The sequence below is a fragment of the Solanum stenotomum genome, chromosome 8, assembly GCF_019186545.1.
Source record: "Solanum stenotomum isolate F172 chromosome 8, ASM1918654v1, whole genome shotgun sequence".
Lineage (NCBI taxonomy): Eukaryota > Viridiplantae > Streptophyta > Magnoliopsida > Solanales > Solanaceae > Solanum > Solanum stenotomum.
The window spans coordinates 3,564,622-3,588,015 of NC_064289.1; the positions used below are offsets into that span (position 1 = coordinate 3,564,622).

General features: G+C 31.4%; 3 protein-coding genes across 3 annotated transcripts; 2 read left to right on the forward strand and 1 right to left on the reverse strand.

The window, feature by feature from the left end:
• The first annotated feature begins 898 nt into the window (after positions 1–898).
• On the forward strand, positions 899–4,492 carry LOC125874225 (tetraspanin-3-like). Its single transcript, XM_049555069.1, has 2 exons — positions 899–1,506; positions 3,978–4,492. Exons 1-2 carry the CDS (start codon positions 991–993, stop codon positions 4,320–4,322), a joined length of 861 nt encoding a protein of 286 aa, XP_049411026.1. The 5' UTR covers positions 899–990; the 3' UTR covers positions 4,323–4,492.
• Positions 4,493–4,560: 68 nt separating this feature from the next.
• On the reverse strand, positions 4,561–6,909 carry LOC125875174 (tRNA-splicing endonuclease subunit Sen2-1-like). Its single transcript, XM_049556267.1, has 2 exons — positions 6,649–6,909; positions 4,561–5,530 (listed from the first exon to the last, which is right to left on the reverse strand). The coding sequence occupies exon 2, from the start codon at positions 5,470–5,472 to the stop codon at positions 4,741–4,743; it is 732 nt and encodes a 243-aa protein (XP_049412224.1). The 5' UTR covers positions 5,473–5,530; positions 6,649–6,909; the 3' UTR covers positions 4,561–4,740.
• Positions 6,910–15,362: 8,453 nt separating this feature from the next.
• Positions 15,363–21,129, forward strand: LOC125875274 (carbamoyl-phosphate synthase large chain, chloroplastic). The gene is made up of 3 exons (XM_049556378.1): positions 15,363–16,898; positions 17,746–18,438; positions 19,325–21,129. Exons 1-3 carry the CDS (start codon positions 15,549–15,551, stop codon positions 20,879–20,881), a joined length of 3,600 nt encoding a protein of 1,199 aa, XP_049412335.1. The 5' UTR covers positions 15,363–15,548; the 3' UTR covers positions 20,882–21,129.
• Positions 21,130–23,394: the final 2,265 nt, after the last annotated feature.

The following is a 23,394-nucleotide window of genomic DNA, read 5'->3' on the forward strand; positions in this document are numbered from 1 at the left end:
TCTTTGATTAAGGATGAAATAACTACTTACCACTTTGATACATTCCATAACTGATAGTATAAGTTATTAGAAACACAATTTATCAATATTTTTAAGAAAATGCTAAGCTTTTACCATATATCACTCCATTTTTTACCCTAATTATTATTATTATGAAGAAGAGTAACACTCTTAAGAAAAGGGGAGATTTTGGGAGATTTTTTTTTTCGGTATCTCTTTATGAAATTGTTTTAATTTATATCTTCCTTTTCTTTTAAAAAAAAATCCTATTTTTACACAAAATTTTAAAAAATATTTTCTTTAATTCAATTCATAAACACACAAATTATTTATTTTATTTTTTAAAAAAAAACATAGCACAAAAATTTATCCATTCATCATCTCAACTGTACCAAGTCAAATGCAGGGACTAGGTAGGATGCTGACAAATAAAAAGGGTGCTTCTGTCACTTCACTTCACACTTACCCTTTTGCTTACCATCACTTGCACTCTGTTTGGATAGTTGATAAGTATACTTCATAATATATTGTATAGTATTATTTTAATAATATTTGGAAAGATTGTATTATTCTTTATTATTACATAATGTTGCACAATAACAAAAAAAATAGTATACAATCGATATACTATGAAAAGATAGAGTAAAGACAAGATAAAAAAAAATTCACACCAAATCAGTTACTACACAAAAAAAAAATAAAAAATTCATTGTTACTTAATGATGATTTAAACATACAATAAAATTTAAAAATAATCAATAAACATTATATTTAAACTAATAATACAATAGAACGCTAACAACCATCCAAACAAGATTTTAATAGGAAAGACCCTCATCTTTTCTCTGTTCTTTCCACAGTACTCATAAAGGAAAGACACTTCCTTTTTCTTCATTCAAAAACACTCCCATATCAACCAAAAAAAAAAAAACTTTCAAGAAAGTACATATACAAGACGCCCCAAAAAATAAAAAACAGAGCTTTTTCACTATGAGAACCAGTAACCATTTAATAGGTCTAGTAAATTTCTTAACATTTCTTGCATCAATCCCAATCTTGGGTGGTGGAATATGGCTAAGTAGCAGAGCAAACAACACAGATTGCTTAAAATTTCTTCAATGGCCCTTAATAGTTATTGGGGTTTCTATTATGGTTGTTTCTTTAGCAGGTTTTGCTGGTGCTTGTTATAGAAACACTTTCCTTATGTACCTTTACCTTTGGGCTATGTTTTTTATCATTGCTGCTTTGATTGGATTTGTCATATTTGCTTATGCTGTCACTGATAAAGGGTCGGGTCGACCCGTTATGAACCGGGTCTACTCAGAGTACCATTTGGAAGATTACTCTGGGTGGTTGGAAGAAAGAGTTGCAAGTCAGAGTTATTGGTCAAAAATCAGTTCTTGTATTAGGGATTCTCATGTTTGTGGTAAGATGAGAAGGACTTATAATAGAGGAATTCCAGAGCCTGTTGAGGTGTTTAATCTTAGAAGGCTTAGTCCTCTTGAGGTAAGTGTTAAAGATTTTTTTATTTTTTTTATTTTTGTGGTTAGTTTTCACTCTTTTTTTATGGTACTATATGATTTGAGTTCTAATATGAATAATGTTTTAAGAGGAAAATATAATTTGTTTTGCTCCTGATTATTTTCTTGTTTGTTGTTTTAACATTAATATGAAACATGATTAGCCTCATAGGAATATAGTCGAGGTGTGGACACTGATATTTAAAAAAATATGATTAGTAAACTGCATAAGATTGTGGATATATTTAGCATCAAAAGAAGTTTGTTTTGTTTACCTTGTGGAGGTTAGCTTCGAAGACACCACACTCTCTAAATTTCACTTATGTAGGTGTTGTATTTTAGTTTATTTTTAACTTTTTCATGTTTAGTTTGTTAAATATTTTGGAGAACATTTTTCTGGGAAAAATGACTTTTCTAGTGGCATAGATATTGAAAAATATAAAATATGACTTTTTTTAGTGACATTTTAAGTTAATCATCCGCTCCTAACCTTTGCCCCTTGACCACCCCATCCCCTCTGCCCCTAACACAACCTCACCTCTGCAATGTTTGTAAATGCTCTTCGGATAATTTTAATTTGCTCACTTATCAAACATTAAAAAATATTTACTTGAACATTTTTTTGTTTTTCTAAAAAATATTTTCCGTTCGGACAAGCACACTCTGCATGTACATCTGTTTTTAGGGAATTGACGCTAATGTCCCAACTATGCACAATTATTTTAACATATTTTATGTTTAGATTATAGATAAGTGAGTTGCCAACAGATATGCCTCTTGTCAATTTCCAACCTACCAAGAAGGAAATAAAACAAAAAGAGAGAAAAAAAAAACAGAGAAATAGCAACCAACTTCAACTGATTGAATTTAATATGATTTTTATACAAATAATAATAATAATCATGTGCATAATGAAATGATTAGCTTCCTCACTAGCACCAACGGATGTGATGCAGTGGATGGGGATGTTGCTCCCTTAATCAAGAGGTTCCTGAATCGAGTTCTGGGTATAAAAAATGGAGTGCTATCCTCGAAGGGCCCTTGCCTAACACGAATCCAAAATAGTCTGACTCTAATATAAAGTAGGAAAAATATTTGCTTCCTCAGTGACAAAACAAAAAGTGGGACAATTAGAATTAACATTCTCTGGGGGTTTTCTTTTCCTCTCTTGGCTTTTCAATGTGGTTAGGGTTATCCACTTTTTTTAATCTTTATTATATATAGTGACGAGACATTTTACCAACTTTTCTATTGTTGTCTAATGAATGCTTCCACAATTTTAAAAAGTAGATATTTTTTGCTGCAATAATGTGGTGCTTTTGACCTGTGACAAAATGCATGTTTTATGAGTCTGGAATCTGGATGTTAGCTGTTTTGGACTCATCTTGATTTTATTCATTTTGCTTTACTTCTCTTGGTAGAATATCCTCTTTTCAAGTGGTCCAAGGTAAAAAAAGAAAACAAAAGACAAACTTTTTCTAGTTTATGTCACTTTAACCAAATATTTCCCTGATGTAACATAGATCATCAACATGTCAAAAAAAAAGAAGAAGAAATTTTATAGTATGTCTTCAATCTAATTTGCAAGTGGCTTTACATCGTGTGCAGATAAATTTTTACTGTTGCAGACATTTTGGTGTTGAAAACACTTATTGCTTCAATCAGTGTCTAATATTAAATAATCTTAAAAAATATCCATCACTACCAAAAGAAAATAGTGTTCACAAGGTTGATGTTGATGTGAATGACTATAGTTTGTTTTGGAAAAAGATTGAAGCCTAACTTTTCCAGCAAGCTCCAAAAGTTAGGGCCCCCAATTATTGACATCACATATGTGCTCTTTGAAGAGCAAGAGAGGCTATGTGTGCTAGATACTTAAATGTCTAACACATAATTAACTCTGTCTGTTTGAACTTAGCAAAATGTAACCAATCCTAAGAGTAGTATCTTGATGAATCATTTGATCTAAATATAATAGGATGAATACACAAGATTCATATATTTGATCTCAACTAATGAGGAATGACGTGTAGTTTCACTGAAATATTTTCACCTACCTCGATGTGTATCTTCATTTTTCTTTTCTTGGATCGGGACTCTTCCTTGAAAATCCCAAGCTGTCGCCAAATTATTGAATTGAGGATCATACAGTATAGCTGCTTGATTCTCCTTATTGCTATATGGGTATGACTATTCTTGCTTTAACATTTATACAAGCCCAAAGTGCTTAGCTAAGATCCTTGATGATGGATTCATAAACCATTAATGCTTCAGTCGTGTGTTGAGTGATGCATGCAGGGTAGGCATACCTAAACAGGCAAATAGATTTGAACCTTGTTCCTACATGACTTGATCAATTCGATCAGACATGCATTTGCCAACTATTTTCATTGTTCAAATCTTTTGGAAGTTACTTAAAAACAATCTTTTTGACATAGTTGTGAACTTTTTATGTAGTCTGGTTGTTGCAAACCCCCTACAGAATGTGGGTACACTTACCTGAATGAGACGGTGTGGAACCCAGGAAGCGGGATCGTAGGAAGTGATCCTGATTGTGGTAGATGGAGCAATTATCAACAGCAACTCTGCTATAACTGCAACTCTTGCAAAGCTGGTGTTCTGGCAAGTCTGAAAAAGAGTTGGAGGAAAGTGTCTGTCATCAACATTGTCATATTGATCATTCTTGTGATTATGTATATGGTTGCAATAGCAGCCTTTAGGCACAACAAACGGATCGATAATGACGAGCCTTATGGAGAAACTAGGATGGAGAAATCTCAACCAAGCAGGATACACTTCTAAGAGCTTCCACATGACAAGACAGTAAAGCTTGTAATGTATTTTTCCTATGTTTGCCATTGCTATCTTGTTAGAACAAAATGCTTTCATCATACTTCACCTGCCCCTTCTTTTCCCCCAAGAAAATTGACTATATATCTTATATTTTTCAATCGATTCTCCAAAACTTTTTATGCCTGGGTTCTCTTTGAACTGATTTTTTGGAATAGGTTAGTTCTTTCCCAATGCAACAACTTGTTTTAAGTGCAATAAGAAAGGATTGTTTACCATTTCTACTGGGCATAAAGTCAGCCCAAAATGCCTACAACAAATAGGTGGATTAAACACTGTTTACAGAGTAGTAATCATAGTGCTTTTAAATCACAATACAATTACTAAACTAGAACAAGATAAAGTAGGAGTTAATCTTGAATCAGTTAACCTACTTTACTCTTGAGTCAGATTTAACATTTTTCTCACGGCCTTGCTCTGGACTCCATCTTGTGATTGTTCTCTCTTCAACAACATAATTATCTAAGCACGACGGAGAAGTTGCACAACTTTGTTGTTCTTCAATGTTGAGAATTAATAATGTTTTCGCCACACTACCACAAAGGCGAAGAGTGCAGTGGAAGTCGGACCAAACCTTCAAGCGACCATTTGCATTACCATCTTGTGCTGATAAAACTAGCACAGCATATTCAGAATGTACCAAGGCAGGATGATGACGATAGGCAACAAAGTCTACTCCATACTGAGAGCCCGATCTAACCACCCAGTTCTTACTTCGAAGGTGAGAAAAAGCTTTGAATAGGATAGGAAAATTTTCCCTGCTTGATGTCATATGCTTCCATAACTCGTCACCGTTCAGTTCAGTATCATTGTGGTCAACAATCTTAATGCATTTTAGAGAATGTTGAAGATAAAAAGCTTCTTCCGTGGAGAGCTGAAACCATTGCTCATTCTTTTCTGATGTTACCCTAGGCCTACCAAAACATGCACGATTGAGGAGGTCAGTTAGTTCTGCATCTGCTTTAAGAAGCACACCCGTACCAGAAAGCAGTCCTTTAGAATTGGAGCTGATCAGAGAAGATTGGAGTTGGCTGACTATTTCTGAAATGGGATCTGCAAGAGCTTTAACTTCTGCTCCTTTTCCTTTCCACCTTGACCCCATTATTCACGTTCACAGCAAAAAAAAAGAAACTCTAAATTCAAGATATTCTGATTTACACCTGTTTGGAGAACCAACATTGCACCCAAAAAATTGCAATAAACCAGTTACACAACACATGATCATTAGAAAAAAAGACACCAGGTACAAAATTTCAAAAGTTTAAATGAAATTGCATTTTGCAACAGTAGAGAATATGCCTATGAAGTATTTGCTAAAGTTACCAGTATTAAGAGTAAGAAACATCTTATAGTATTATACAGTTCATGAAATGTTGTGTCCTTTTATCTCCAACATAATTCAACTTAAATCTATGAAACGGTTGTTCCAAAGGTCATGCTTTAAAGCATTTTGTCATACAAGTATTGGCAGTAACGAAGTAGTAAAACAACTTAAATGATCCAAATAAAGAATTCAATCAAGCAGAGCATGACCTTGTGACAGAAAGCAAACATATTGCAATTCAGAAAAGGCAGCAATTAACAAAGAACTCAGCCCTCCATAAGCGTAGATGGAGCTCTTCAAGGATTTCACACATGCAGCTCTCCATATATGCTTTAATGATTTAGCTATGTCTATATTGCTACCTACTTCTAAGAGATGTACTATAGTGATTTAGTGTTGCTTTCCACTTTTTTTTTAACTCATTGTACCATAGTCATAAATTGACCAATCAAAAGAATGTCGTGCTCGGTCAAAGGTTGAACAAGTAGGTTGCAGACTCGATTAATGGTACTATCTAGCTCCTCTTAGATGAAACATACACTACATAACTTGGATTTTTCCATGCTCTGAAGATCTTGCATTGATCATATGAATCTCATTTGGTTTGATAATGAAAAAGAAGCAGCATTTAGTGCACAACAAAGGCTAAGACCAAATTTTTTGACCGTATAGAGTTCATTGTCATCAATATGCCCAACCTAAGTTGTGCACCTAATTAATATCCCTTATGCGTATATTGTAGAAATTATTAGAGTCTCATACTTTATACACTCAAATTTACATCAGTATTTTTATACTTCCCAATAATACTTCAGCAGTTTATGAATAAAATATTTTTCTTCAATTTCCGAAATAACAAAGGCGTCATAACTCAACTGGGCAAAAACTCAAACACCTGGTAGGCGCTGCAACAGAAACATTCTACAACTGAAGGATATGAAGAAGTAAATTTACCTTCATATGGCAGCATCGAACGCAAAGCTTTGATTATAGTTAACTTTGAATCTGGTATGCCATTTTTTGAATTTGCGGAGCTAACTTGAATCCACTGCAAACTCAAAAAAGAAAGGAAAAATAGATATAATTTGAACTTATTTGAAGTAGATTCCGACTATAATTTTAATTGGACTAATTTAATCGGACCAAGTTTCAGTTATCTATTTCAACTTTTTAGGTTAGAAAAAATGAAATTCCTGCACATATCTCTATCATTTACGGGGTAAAAATGAAATAGGGCAAAAAAATATTTAAAATGACTGTAATCTCTGTTAATTACTAGAAGTGGATGGCCCGTGTCAGCTCGGGCCCAACATAGCAAGTGTGACACATATATAAAGATTGTATATTAAGTACATAGCAAGTGTGACACATAGATATATATCAAAATTATATATTAATTGTTGGAGTCAAGTTTTATAAGATAGGTATGTACATTTTCTTTCATAAGCGAAAGGAAAATAGTGACATATAAATAGTAACGGAGAGAATATTTTAGGATTATAATAAGCATTGATATTTTTGCAACGTTATAGTTAATTCTCTCTCGAGAGTAAGGGTCAAACCCCTCATTGAAGAAATCAAAATTTTTTTTTTTGTATGACATTATTTTTTCAATTTTTTTAAAACATTATTATGTTTAAAAATAATTTTAACTTTAAAGATTTTAATTTATCAAAATCTTGTACATTAGAACCTATAATTATGAACCCCAAATATGTTGATATAGAGTTTTTTTATTCTAAATTAAAATTCCCTAATATTTCAGAGAGTAAAAAGAAAGTATATCAATATTTAGTTAAATTACTTCACAAAAATCAAATAAAGGAAGTATATTTTTGGTTAAATTATACCACATAATTTAAAAGAAAGAATGTGTTTTTTTGCCCTTTCCATAANGAAGAAATCATAATTTTTTTTTTTTGTATGACATTATTTTTTCAATTCTTTTTAAAACATTATTATGTTTAAAAATAATTTTAACTTTAAGATTTTAATTTATCAAAATCTTGTACATTAGAACCTATAATTATGAACCCCAAATATGTTGATATAGAGTTTTTTTATTCCAAAGTAAAATTCCCTAATATTTCAAAGAGTAAAAAGAAAGTATATCAATATTTAGTTAAATTACTTCACAAAAATCAAATAAAGGAAGTATATTTTTGGTTAAATTATACCACATAATTTAAAAGAAAGAATGTGTTTTTTTGCCCTTTCCATAACGTCATTTTAATAATAAAAAGAAATTCAATATTTTTCAAAAAGAAAATTCTTGTTGATCTTGCAAAAGTATTGAAAGTTCAGTAAAAAAAAAAATTTACTTGCAAAGAAAAACATGCTATGATTTCTTATCTTTTTACGTTGATAAATTGTGTGTACAATATAAAGTCTAATAATTAAATATTGGTGAATTGTATTTACACCTCACAAAGGTGAAATATTATTTGAATACTTACGTCGAGTTAATAAATATATACTTGATTTAAATTAATTTGACGTTTTTCTTAAAATTTTATTAGGAGTTTATTTTTTAAAATTAATTTTATAAATTATACTTTAAAAATATAAATATGACTATTAATAATCTTATATAGTTATTTAATGATATATATAATATTAAAAAATAAATTGTTTTGAATATAAAAGCTAAATAATAAATTTTTTATTAAATTATGTAACTACATTAAATTTAAACAATTTAATGTGTAGAGAATAAAAATGGAAATATATAGAAACTCAATAAAGTTATCATTGTATGCGTGTCAGTGATAAAATTAAATGGACCTCATTATACTCAATGATAGAAGGCATAATTTGTAATGGAAAAATTGTATATAATAGCAAACTATTAATTCAAATTAAATGTTATAAACATAGTTTGATTTAATTGTACCCCATAGCAAACTATTGCTATTTTTGCCTCTCTCCCTGGTGGAATCTCGCTCGCCATCTCGTTTTGGTGGCAGTCTCGCTCGCCTCTCTCGCTTTTATACAAACACAAATGTATAAAATGTGTTTGTGTTTGTATAATGTGAGAGAAAATTTTTATATATACATACTCTCCCCTCTTCCAGATCTCGCTCACTACTCTCCAGATCTCACTCGTCACTCTCCAGATCTCGCTCGCCTCTCTCACTTTATACAAACACAAATGTATACATTGCGTTTGTGTTTGTATAAAGCGAGAGAAAATTGTATATACAAATACAAATGCATATATTTTCGTCTTATACACTTATGATTATACAAATACAATCTTCCCCTGCCTAGTTTTCTTTTGTCTTTCTCTCTTTCTCGCTTTATACAAACACAGATTATACAATTGATCTTATAATCGATCTTTTGTATATGTATACCGAAACAAATTATACACTGCTTTCTTTTGTATATGTATAGTGAATTATACAACTGCTTTCTTTGTATATGTATAGCGAATTATACAACTGTTTTCTTTGTATATGTATAGTGAAATATACATATTTATGTTTGCTATGGAACCCAATTATGCAAACTATAGATATATCATACATATATGATTTTTATGTTTGGTATATGTGAAAGTTGTTCATCTATAATTTAGTAGAAAAGTATAGGCTTTTTTCTAAAGATGTTAATTAGAAGGCACAAATAATAAGGCTGATAGTACAATTTTTTTATGCAATACTTTTCACTTTAAAAAGTTGGAATGACAAAAATGTCCTCACTTGCCAATTAAATGACCAATAAGCAGCCATGTTGAAAGTTACTGAATTGTCTCTAAAAAATAATTCATGTATTATAAATAGTTCAAAACTAGTTTGAAGTAAGAAATAATTTTGTACATATTTTGTTTCGTTTTTTCAAAATTCTCATTATGTAGTGTTTTCAATTTTTTATCACTAAATATAATGTAAATGTCATACTTCATTCGGACATTCAGTTTTTATGCTTTAATCTAAAATAGATATAATTAAGCAAACTGACTCCTCCTTTACAAAATTTTATCCAAAATAATCTTTTTTATTATTATTATTGAAAATGATCCTTTGGCACTTTTCAATTGCAAGTGAAGTGGTGCAAACATCAATTTATTTAGTAAATAATATAGCAAAAGACTCGAAACATTGAGAAAGGCTCATATCTAAATTTGGAAAAATTGTATATAATAGCAAACTATTAAGAAAAAATTACTGAAATACACGTCTTATGTTTCCCTTATTTCTAATATTCCCTTCTATTTCTAACAATCTCTAAAATCTCTTATTTCTCTCCTAATTCTAAATTATTTTATAATGTATCCGAGCTAGTTTTTAATGTATTTGAGCTACATATTATGTGTCCGGTTTATTTTATAATGCATCCGAGCTAGTTTTTAATGTATCCGAGCTACATATTATGTATCCAGTTTGTTTTACTTTTTCAGGGATTAATGTAATTACAAACTAAATAGGGATAGATTGTAATTTCATAAAAAAACTATGTGATTCCTAAAATTTATACAACTATTAATTCAAAGTAAATGTTATAACCATAGTTTGATTTAATTGTACCCCGTAGCAAACTGTTTCTATTTCGCCTCTCTCCCTGGTGAATCTCGCTCATCACTCTCATTCTCGCTTGGCAGTCTCACTCGCCTCTCTCGCTTTTATACAAACACAAATGTATAAAATGTGTTTGTGTTTATCTAATGCGAGAGAAAATTATATATATATATATATATATATATATATATACACACATATATTTTCGTTACCCTCTCTCCCCTCTCCCAGATATCGCTCGCTACTCTCCCAGATCTCGCTCGCCACTCTTACTCGCCTCTCCCACTTTATACAAACACAAGTGTATACATTGCGTTTGTGTTTGTATAAAGCGAGAGAAAATTGTATATACAAATACAAATGCATTTATTTTCGTCTTATACACTTATGATTATACAAATACGATCTTCCCCTGCCCAGTTTTCTTTTGTCTTTCACTCTTTCTCGTTTTATACGAACACATATTATACAATTGATTCTTTTGTATATGTATATCGAAACAAATTATACAATTGCTTCTTTTGTATATATATATATATAGCGAAATAGCCATAGCAAACATAAAGTTTGCTATGGAGCGCAATTATGCAAATTATAATTATAACATACAAATATAATTTTTGTGTTTGTTATATGTGAAAGTTGCTCTCTAAATTTTGGGGTTGTTTAGAGGAGATTAGAGTTGGTTGGGATTGAAAAAAATTTGATCTTCAGTGTATACTTTATTGTATCAACAATATATATGCAGTGTATACTTTATTGAATCAATAATGTATATAAGTGTCTATACATTTCTAATATATATAGTTATACATTATCTATACATGAGTATACACTATTTCTATAATATCAATATATTATATATACATATCGATAAATTTCATATACATATGAACATTTTGTTGAAAATAATTTTTGTTGCATTTGTATATATCGCTAAATTTAGACTGTTTTTTTTAATGTAAATGGAAAGTTAACTATATTTGATATAAATAAAAAAATTTTTTTTATTGTATTTGTGATATTTTCCCTTTTAAAGTAATTATATATATATATATATATAGTGTTATTAGGCTTGAGCAAGGATTGTCTAGAACTTCTAATATTAATTACTCCAACAGTCCAACTCAATTTAACAAGAACAACTTTCACATATAGCAAACATAAAAGTCATATGTGTATGCTATAGCTATAGTTTGCATAATTGCGCTCCATAGCAAATTTTATGTTTGCTATGGAGTTTTTGATTTGTATAATTCGCTAGATACATCAAATTTTATACAAATTGTTCAGCTTTGTATAAATTCATTTATACATTGTAATTTGTATAATAAGATTTGTGTTTGTATAATTATAAGTGTATAGATCGAAAATATATGTATTTGTATTTATATATACACTTATCTCTCGCTTTACACAAATGCATTTTATACATTTTATACCGAAATGTATAAAATGGCTAATTGTATATCGAAAATGACTAATTATATACCGAATCAAATGGCAAAAAAATAGGATGTTTGCTACGAATTACAAATAAAATAAACTATAGCTATAACATTTTATTTGAATTAATAGTTTGTATTTCATACAATTTTCCCATTTAACAAACAAAGTTAATTTTTTGTGCCTAATTAGCTTAAACCAAATTTTTATAGGTAATTATGGTCATAAAATTTGTTTTGACTGCTAGTCTTACATGATTTTCTAAGAATTAAAACATGGTAGGTTAAATTTCATTACTCTAGACTTACTTTGTTAAATGTCTGCAAATATATTCATTTTCAGTTTTATAATTTGTGGCGTTCAACTTTAATTTATATCATGCAAGATGTTTTTTTCGAGAAAATAAAAAAAATGTTTTAAATTGAAACATCATTGATTTATTTTCTTTTAGAGTATTTTTTTTCTGGTTTGAATGTATCTGTTTGTTCGTTTATATTATAAATAAAATTAATTAACGCTTAAAACATAATTGACATAATTTAATTAGTGCTTAAGCATAATTAAGAACATTTAATAATCCTCTAATTCTTGTATTTCATCATATATATTCAGATTAATATCATTAAATTAAAATATTTAATATTAAATGATTGTATTCCATCATACATATTCAGATTAATATCGTTAGTTTCGAAAATTTAATAATAAATAAAGAGATACAACACTAATTCCATCAGACATATTCAGATTAATATCATTAATTTAGAACATTTAATAGTAATTGATTGTATTCCATCCTACATATTCAGATTAATATCGTTAATAATATTGTTTATTTAGAACATTTAATAATAACTGAAGAGATACAACACTAATTTTGTATTCCATCAAACATATCAGATTAATATCATACTTTATTTTCCTAATAACCTCTAAACAAATATATTTTTATATTTTTAAAATTTAGAATTCACATCAATATTATAACTAAATAAGGTATACGTGTAATATAGAATAATATCATAATAATTCAGCTTTAAAATTTTGAAAATTTTATATTTATAACAATATATATAATAAAAATAATATAATCAATCTAAATATAAAATTCAAATTAGTGGATTGGTAAAATTGTTTCTTAAAATTAAAAAGTGGTATGAACTTATGCAAAGATTTATATATATTCTATTTGAACTTGTATCTAACAATGATATTTGAGCCATTTTGCACGCATCTTTATCATTCATAAAAATATGAAATATTGTAAAACTATTAAATGTTACTATAGTTTATAATGTCTATTAAAATCATGTCATTTAATAATTTTAACTTTTATCAAGTAGAGTATCATTCATACATTATAAAGTTTTACATAATTATTTTAAAAATAAAAAATGATAAGTCAAATTTATTAGTCTAGATTTAATTTGTTAAACATCTAGACACATATTCGTTTAAAATTTGGTTGTGTAACATTCGACTTCTTATAATATTGTGTAGGCTGTTATTTCTTCTAGTGTGTTTCTTTTGTGGTCTGAATATTTATTTTTCTATTTGTCACTATAGTGACTTTTTTTTTGCTGCTAATTATTGAGGATTGTAATTACTGTATTAATCAAGTTTAGATCTAGTTAATCAACTAATTAGTTAGGAGTTGTTAGTTAGTTAGTTAGTTAGACTGGTTAGTTAGATTCTTTCTAGAACCTTCCAATTCAAATACTATTCATGTGTATATATACTCCAATTGTCAATGAAAGGAATAACGATTTTTCTCATTTCATCAAAGTTACAGTTTTCTTTGTATTGCTCCAAATCACAGCCATGGTTCATTCATCTCTATTCAGTTGAACTCCACCATTGATGTGCAGTTTTGATACTAATGCATAGTAATTTATTTTTTACTGATGATTTTACGTGAATAATTTTCTGATAAAGGCATTATAATATTAATTTCTGTATGTCATTTTATTTAACCGTTGCCATAATATTTAAATATATTTAACCAACTAGATTTATCATGAAAATAGTTCTAATTTATCTTACTCTATCTAATTTGGCAAAGAAGTCAGATGATCTATTGGAAAAACCAAACGATTATGCTCTTGAATTGTTACATATTTACATTGATGAAATTTTTTAATTTTTTTTAGTAGATATTAAAAGTAAAAAGTAGTCGTAATATTGTCAGAATGAGCTCAAAATTAATACTCTCTTCATGAGCCCGACACAAAAATGGAGTGAATAGCCCACATATTTATTGTTGCAGAAAGGGATATAGCTTCATAGATTCATGTGAGCGGAGTTAACAAAAATAAATTATAGTTTGTCCATTTATGGACAAACTACCTTTAAAATTTGTATAATGCTGGTTTGAATGAATTTAGAGTAAATGGAGACTACGACGTTAAAAAATGATAGTTATAATTCGACCATAAATGGGAGAAGGTCCCTTTTAATGTTTATCCATTTTGCCGAACTCCTCCCTTCACTTTATTTTTATTTTTTTTAAAATTTCAACCATTTAAAAAATAAATACTTTTTTTTAAATAATCTTATATTTTCAACTTTTCACCTAAAAATAAATCAAATTTCATTTATTACATAAAATGACCAATCGGCATTTATTATTGCCAATGAAGTGCATGTCCCTTTATTTTTTATCCTCTTCCTTTTTTTTTTTTTTCATCGGTATTTCTTTTGGTTTTCCATTTGATGTTCGAAGTTCATATTGGAGCCCCCAACCAAATTTGTATCGCACATTGCAAGCCTATATGAGGGTGATACTCTTAACAAAAAAAAAAAATTCATATCCAATGCTCAAATTCAAAACTTCTAATTAAGGATGAAACAATTCTATAATTCTCTTCCTTATTCTTTACTAACACTCGAGCTTGACAAGTTGAACAAAGACGTAAATGAGCTTACCTCTTAGAGAAGAACTTCAAGTAATGCTTCAGGTATTGAATCACGACAAAACTTCTAGAATAAATATATCAAGAACCTTTTTTTGCTCTATTTTAAAATTCGACATGTTGTAACATGATTCATTTTGAGTGAATAATATATTAAAAAATTTGAACTATTAATAAAAATTTATATATAAAATTTGGAATTGTTTGGAGGAGATTTTGAGTTAATCGGGATCGAAAGACTCCATTAGCCATTAAAGCTTCAAGCTCAATTTTAAAATTAGACGTGCCATACACGTGAATTATTTCGTGTACACTAAAATACTCAAAATGTCGAAATGAACTCATATTTAAAAATTTAGACGGCTTGAGGAAGATGAACTGTTGCAATGTATAAATTAGTATATAAACAATGTATAGTGTCACTTATATATATATATATATATAACTCTGTTACATAGTTATACATTATTTATACTTATATCGAAACATCATATATATATATATATATATATATGTGATTATTTTGTTAATTTTTTTTGTTACATGTACAGTTACGTAAGAAAAAGCACAATATTTAAAAATATTTGGTACATTCTATATTTCACGTGACACATTTAAGATTAAATGTTTTGGTAAGCCATAAAATTTAATTTTTTTCTTTATTTTCTTATATGGGGATATTTATATTTATTTTGTGTTTCTTTTTCTTTTCATATTTAGCTCAAAAGCTAATCAGTTTATCCCTGTCCATCTTTTTCTTTTTGTAATTTTCTTATTTTTGGTGGAATGTTAATTAATTAACATTACAACTTCTAAAACCCTAGCCTCAGTTGAACCCACCATCTATCCTTCCTCCACCACTCTACTAAAAAAGCTTCCGTGTTCCACTCTGCCAAAAAGCAGAAAAAGCGTTCGCCGAATCTGTAAAATCCAGAGACGATTTTCTTGAATCCTTTTGAAAAAGTTGTTCATCAAGATGGATTACTGTATGAATCGCTGTGAAAATGCTGCATATAGGCTCATCTCCTCTTCTTCTTCCTATGTTCTTCCGTCTTCCAGAATATATTCATCAACAACTCAGCTTTTCCCACGGTTTCCCCAGTCTACTTACAAAAAGTCCTCATTTTTGCACCTCCATTCTCGGCCATGCGTTTTCAGTAACAACACCCATTTGCGGAAAAGGGTGAATTCGATTGTAAATGAGCAAATCAATGATGATTCTGTTCAAAAGGGGTTTCTTGGAACGGACAAATTGGGGAAAAGAACAGATATAAAGAAGATTTTGATACTGGGTGCTGGGCCGATAGTGATAGGACAAGCTTGTGAGTTTGATTATTCAGGAACTCAAGCTTGTAAGGCTCTTAGGGAAGAAGGGTATGAGGTGATATTGATTAATTCAAATCCTGCAACTATTATGACCGACCCAGAAACGGCGGACAGGACTTATATTGAGCCTATGACACCAGAACTTGTCGAGCAAGTGTTAGAGAACGAGAGGCCTGATGCCTTGTTGCCAACGATGGGTGGGCAAACTGCTCTTAATTTAGCTGTAGCATTGGCAGAGAGTGGCGTGCTTGATAAGTATGGAGTCGAGTTGATTGGGGCAAAGCTTGATGCGATTAAAAAGGCGGAGGATAGAGATTTGTTTAAGCAGGCAATGAAGAATATTGGGATAAAGACGCCACCTTCGGGCATTGGGAACACATTGGAGGAGTGTTTTGAGATAGCTAGTAAAATAGGTGAGTTTCCATTGATTATTAGGCCAGCTTTCACATTGGGTGGGACTGGTGGTGGAATTGCTTACAACAGAGAGGAATTCGAGGCTATATGTAAGTCCGGGTTAGCAGCTAGTTTGACATCACAGGTTTTGGTTGAGAAGTCTTTGTTAGGTTGGAAAGAATATGAGCTTGAGGTTATGAGAGACTTGGCTGACAATGTGGTTATCATCTGCTCAATTGAGAATATTGATCCTATGGGGGTCCATACAGGGGACTCGATCACTGTGGCTCCTGCTCAGACTTTGACAGATAAAGAGTACCAACGGCTTAGGGATTATTCAATTGCCATCATCAGGGAAATTGGAGTTGAATGTGGTGGTTCCAATGTGCAATTTGCTGTAAATCCAGTTGATGGTGAAGTCATGGTAATCGAAATGAATCCTAGAGTTTCAAGGTCTTCAGCATTAGCCTCAAAAGCTACTGGCTTTCCAATAGCTAAGATGGCTGCTAAGCTATCAGTGGGATACTCTCTGGATCAGATTCCTAATGATATCACAAAGAAGACTCCAGCTAGTTTTGAGCCATCCATTGATTATGTAGTTACAAAGGCAAGTAGCTATATTTTTTATTTTATTTATTCTCTTGAATTGTGTAGTATGTTTCTCTTCTGTGTTAATTTTCTGCTTAGAGTTTTGATGAGCTCTTTCTAATGAAAGAATACTAAAATATTCATTTCAATCTATTTCTGTTCAGTTATTTAGGAATAAGAATGGTATCTAGATTCTAGTAAGTTAAGAATTAGGGCCCTGCATGAAGGTGACGTCTATGGCCTTTACACATACTCATCTCTATAACATACTGATGTTACTTGAAGAATGCTATAATGTCCATTCGGTTGTCTCAGCTTTTCTGGATTCAGTTACTTAGGAGAAAGACTGGTATCTAGTTTCTAGCAAGTTAAAAATCAAAGTCCTGCATGAAGATATCCATTATGTCTTCAACATACTCATCTCTATAACATGCTAGTGTGACTTGACAACAAGAAATATTCACTGCTTCTTTCCTTTGGTAACAGTGAATTAGTTTGTCTTAGCTATGACCAATAAGGCTAATATTTCAACCTGGATTTTGTAGCGCCAGTGTATGATAAAAGAAATGTATTCTTACCAACAGAATTGATCCCTTGCATCTCTATCATCAGCTTGATTCCTATAACTCATTTTTTGAATTATGGTAGTATTCTATTTGCTTCAAGCAAGTCTTTTGAAAAGTCTATGCAACTTTGTTACAATCTTGATACAATATTTCAAAATCTGGTGGTGGGATAATATTTTAATTGGCATTTTTATAATAAATTATATACTGGAGATGATGTAAATTGTTGTTCTGTTTTTTTCCAATCGCCAATATTTATATATCTGCAGTTTGTTTTCTAAACAAAGTAAAATTGTGCAGATACCAAGGTTTGCATTTGAGAAGTTCCCTGGATCTGAGGCCATACTGACAACTCAGATGAAGTCTGTTGGTGAATCCATGGCTGTAGGTCGCACATTCCAAGAATCCTTCCAAAAAGCAGTACGGTCTCTGGAATGCGGGTATTCTGGATGGGGCTGTGCACAGGTTAAGGAATTGAACTGGGATTGGGACAAATTGAAGTATAGTCTTCGGGTTCCTAATCCTGATCGCATCCATGCCGTATATGCTGCAATGAAGAGGGGGATGAAGGTAGATGACATTCATGAGCTCAGTTACATAGACAAATGGTTCCTCACTCAGCTAAGGGAGCTTGTAGATGTGGAGCAATTCCTTCTGGCTCACAGTTTGTCTGACTTAACAAAGGATGACTTCTATGAAGTGAAAAAGAGAGGGTTTAGTGACAGGCAGATAGCTTTTGTGACGAAGTCTAGTGAGCAGGAGGTTCGGTCGAGGCGTTTGTCTCTGGGTGTGAAACCAGCATATAAACGAGTTGATACATGTGCTGCAGAATTTGAGGCTGATACACCTTATATGTATTCATCTTATGACCTTGAGTGTGAATCAGCTCCTACACAAAGGAAGAAAGTGTTGATTTTAGGTGGAGGACCAAACCGAATTGGACAGGGCATCGAATTTGATTATTGTTGCTGTCATACATCCTTTGCCCTTCAGGTTTGTGTTTCTTGACAATTGATTTAGGGTCCAATTTTTCTGCATTGCCTTTTAGGTTATCCTTCTTCAACTGCCAATGAATAACTTGAATATAATCTGAGAAGAGGCGTAAGTTGTGAAAAGGTTGTTACCAAAAAAACTGAAATCTTCTTTGAATATAGAAGACTCCTATAGTAGAGATATCACACTGGTAGAATAGATTTTCATCCTGACAAGATTTTTTATTAGAACATATTTTTAAGTAACCGAATAAAAATTAAATAATAAAGTGCAAGTTCATACAAATACTGAATATAATTATTAGTTAGTGACTTGGATGATTTATGCTCAAACTAAACACATGGATAAATAACAAAATTGCTAATAGAAGGAAATGTTGCATTCTATGTAACGTGGAATTTGACACAGAAATGGTATTCACATATCAATTATCATTTTTTTTGATCTTGTAGTTTTTAGTTTTCATGAAAACGTTTATTCTCAACTTCCCCACATCTTTTACTGTAGTTTTTTTTTGTTTTCTTACGGAATGCTAATAATTTTTGGTTAGTAAGATCTTAGAAAAATTATAAGGTTGACTTAGAGACCAATCACATGGAATTGCTGAGTCAGAAACTACTAAAATAATTCTTTACTAATTGATGTTACAACCATTTAGTAGTAAAAGTGCAAAGGGCTCTCAAACAAGAAAAATAATATAACAAACAAACAAGAAAAAGTTTCTCACTATGCAATAATCTGTTAGTTGAAATATAACGTATCCTTCTCTAGATCAAAATAATGTATTGGTCTTTCTTCTTGGTTCTCATAGTTGGCATTTTATGGTTACAAGTTGCTCCCATGTTGCTTTTCAACCTTGAAATTTCATTTTTTTTGGTTTATGCAGGACGCAGGCTATGAAACAATTATGATGAATTCCAATCCTGAGACAGTTTCTACAGATTACGACACAAGTGATCGTCTGTACTTTGAACCTCTGACAGTTGAGGATGTTTTTAATATCATTGACTTGGAAGGACCTGATGGTATCATTGTGCAGTTTGGAGGTCAAACCCCATTGAAATTGGCTCTTCCTATTCAGAATTACTTGGATGAGCGAAGGCCTAAGAGCAAAAGTGGAGCTGGCTTTGTTAGCATTTGGGGTACATCACCTGACAACATTGATGCAGCTGAAGATAGGGAGAGGTTCAATGCCATCCTTAATGAACTACAGATCGCTCAGCCAAAAGGGGGTATTGCAAAGAGCGAAAAGGACGCCCTTGCCATTGCGGCAGAAGTAGGATACCCTGTTGTCGTACGACCATCTTATGTCTTAGGTGGCCGGGCAATGGAGATAGTTTACAACAATGAAAAATTAGTGACATACCTTGAAAATGCTGTTAAGGTAGACCCGGAGCGCCCTGTCCTGATTGACAGGTATTTAACTGATGCTGTAGAGATTGATATTGATGCACTTGCTGATTTGTATGGTAATGTGGTCATTGGTGGAATAATGGAGCACATTGAGCAGGCCGGGGTTCACTCAGGTGACTCAGCTTGCATGCTTCCAACAAAAACAGTTTCAGATTCATGCTTGGAAACTATTAGGTCTTGGACTACAAAATTGGCAAAGAGACTAAATGTGTGTGGCCTCATGAATTGTCAATATGCCATTACTACTTCTGGTGAGGTGTTCTTGCTCGAGGCTAACCCCCGTGCATCACGAACAGTTCCTTTTGTTTCCAAGGCAATTGGGCACCCGTTGGCAAAATACGCTGCTCTAGTCATGTCAGGAAAATCCCTATATGACCTAAACTTCACCAAGGAGGTTATCCCCAGACATGTATCAGTTAAAGAAGCTGTTCTTCCATTCGAGAAATTCCAAGGCTGTGATGTGCTTCTTGGTCCTGAGATGCGCAGCACTGGTGAGGTAATGGGTATCCACTATGAGTCATCAATTGCATTTGCCAAAGCACAGATTGCTGCTGGACAGAAAATGCCACTTTCAGGTACTCTGTTCCTCAGTTTAAATGAATTGACAAAACCCCATCTTACTACAATTGCTCGAGCCTTCTCGGAACTTGGATTTCAAATTATTGCAACTTCCGGAACTGCACGTGTACTCGAACTAGAAGGCATGCCAGTGGAGCGAGTGCTTAAAATGCATGAAGGGCGGCCACATGCTGCTGATCTCATTGCCAATGGACAGATTCAGTTGATGGTGATTACAAGTTCAGGAGACGCCCTTGATCAGATTGATGGCCGGAAGCTAAGAAGGATGGCTCTCGCATATAAGATACCAGTGATAACAACAGTTGCAGGTGCTTTGGCCACTGCTGATGCAATTAAAAGCTTAAAATACAACAAGATTAAAATGACAGCTCTTCAGGATTACTTTGATGAGCAGAAGGTAACAGCTGAGCTCAAAAACTTTCAGTCTGCTTCATCTGTTTCTTCCAGTTGAGTTGCTACTAGGTGTATCAGTCTTCTTGTTTGCTTGTAAGTTTTCGTTTTCTTTCGTTCCGATCTATGTTATAAGTGGTCTTGTTACTTTCTGGATTCGGAGAATGAACTTAATTTTCTCCAATATTTTTTATTCCTGAACTCTAGCTTAACAAATGTACTGGAACATCAAAATCTACTTGTAGATTAAAATAGGTGATGATGGTGATAATTGTTAATGCAACTATAATGGTTGTACTGTTTCTTACATCTACTATTTCTTGCTATCGGAGACAACATGTCTATCCCACAAAGGGGTAGGAGTAAGGTCTACGTATGTTGTAACCCACTTGTGTGACTACACTCGGTATGTTGTAACAAACTTGTCCACATTTTAACAGTTTTTTTTTGCACTGACGTCAATTTGTCAGATTGAGGAAATTAGTTTTTGTACAGGTATCACACAATTGGTACTTTTTTTTTAATTTTTTAATTATAATAATTCAAGAGAACGTAACCTAACTATTCGATGCGATTCTAAATTCATATCAAAACCTATGATTCTATTTTTAATAACTTAGTAATCAGTTTGGGTTCGATTCAGTCGATTTTAATATAACCATTGCCTCAAGTTGAACCTAACAGTGTCGTTTGGTAGAGTGTATAAGAATAATGCAAAATATAGTGTATTAGTAATGCTTGCATTAGTATGTTCGTATTAGTTATGTTTGCATTAGTTATGATGAAATTTTTTATGCAATGTTTGGTTTGGTGTACTAAAAATATTCTGCATTACATAATGTAATTTTTTTAGGAAAAATATTTGTTTACAAAAATATCTTCCACAAATATAGTGGAAAGGATGTAAAAAAAGTTTTTGAGGGTAATTATGTCTTTAATAATGTTAAATGCATGCATTAGAACTCATTGCATTACTAATGCTTAGAAATAAATGGTATTAGTAATACACTCTTCAATACACAATAAAGTATATTACTAATACAAGCATTAGTTATGCATAGGTTAGAAAAGTGTACCAAACAAGGTATTAATAATACATCAAGCTAACAAATGAGTGATTTTTTCTCTAATCTTTCATCTCTCTTTCAATTTCTTTATTGGTAAAATATGAATGTGACATCGCCTAGTATGAAAGGTAGAGACAAAAAGGTAGTTATTGACTATATAGTTTTCAACTTATTTGGCTCCAAGAAAAAAAAAAGTTGAATTGCCTATCAATTTTCAGGAAGTACGTCCAGATTGAAATAAGGCAACTTAAGCACTGCTTTTTAATCAACATTTATTATATAGTTAATAAATTAATACTTTAGCATGATATGAAATTCGATTTACGGCATGATTGTTGCAACTTGCAACTCTAACACGCCCAATTTTGGTTCATTTCCAATTGGGAAACTTACGTAAATGGTCAGTTTATTAATATGGTCGATGCATACATTATCTATACACTTCGGTTTATATGTTGTGCATATTTTATAAATTAGATGATCCAAAGACACTGAGCTGTAATTTTCAATTGAAAGTTTGTAGATTAAGGAAATTTCCTCCGGATTATGCAAAGTAAAATCACTATATTTTGTAACTAAATAATTTTTTTTTCTTAGATGACATATTTCTAGCAGTATATATGGTAAATAATGGTCCGATAGAGACTTAGAATTTATACAATTGTAATCCATCTACTCATTAGACCGTGTCCACTGATTACGCTAGCTTTTAGTCTTACGTTGAAAAGTAGATTTAACTGTTAAATAATTTGTTTAGTATGCCAACAATTTCTTAAACTTGTGACTTCTCAGTATATTTTATTTAGATATTTAAATTATGATATATTTCGATTGAGCATTTAAACACATGATAAAATGTTTATAATTAGACACTTATGATTCAAAAAATTTGAAATCTTTTGCGTGTGCTCTCAAATGCTTATTATGTGGATAAGTAATCATGTAAAATATGTTAACTACAGTATAACCATAGGATTCTCTTAACATTCCATCTTATAGGAATCTAATAATTTGTACAAGTAGACATAAAGGATAAGCACAGATGAGTATTTTCAGTTTCAACAAATTTAATGATATTGGTCTCTGACTCTCCTCATGATATATAGTATTAATTAGGTGCACAACTAATTAGGTTGGGTTTATTGATGGCAATGATAGCTATATATACAGTCAATTTTATTTTTTTGGTCATAGCCTGTGTGCACTAAATGCTTCTTCCTTTTCATTATGAAAGCAAATGAAATTCAAATGATCAATGCAAGATCTTCGTAGAATCAAAAATCGAATTTAGTATTATGTTTCTTCTATGAGGAGCTAGCTAGTAAATACTATTAATTGAGTTTGCAACCTACTCGTTCAAACTTTCATTTTGACCTTCTAAAATACAACAACATATTCAACGCGTAGTACCACAAGTGAAATCTGAGGATGATATATAGAATGTAGGCAGACTTTGTGGGATAGATCAGAAATTGTGTTCGATAGATTATTGGCTCAAAAGAAATAT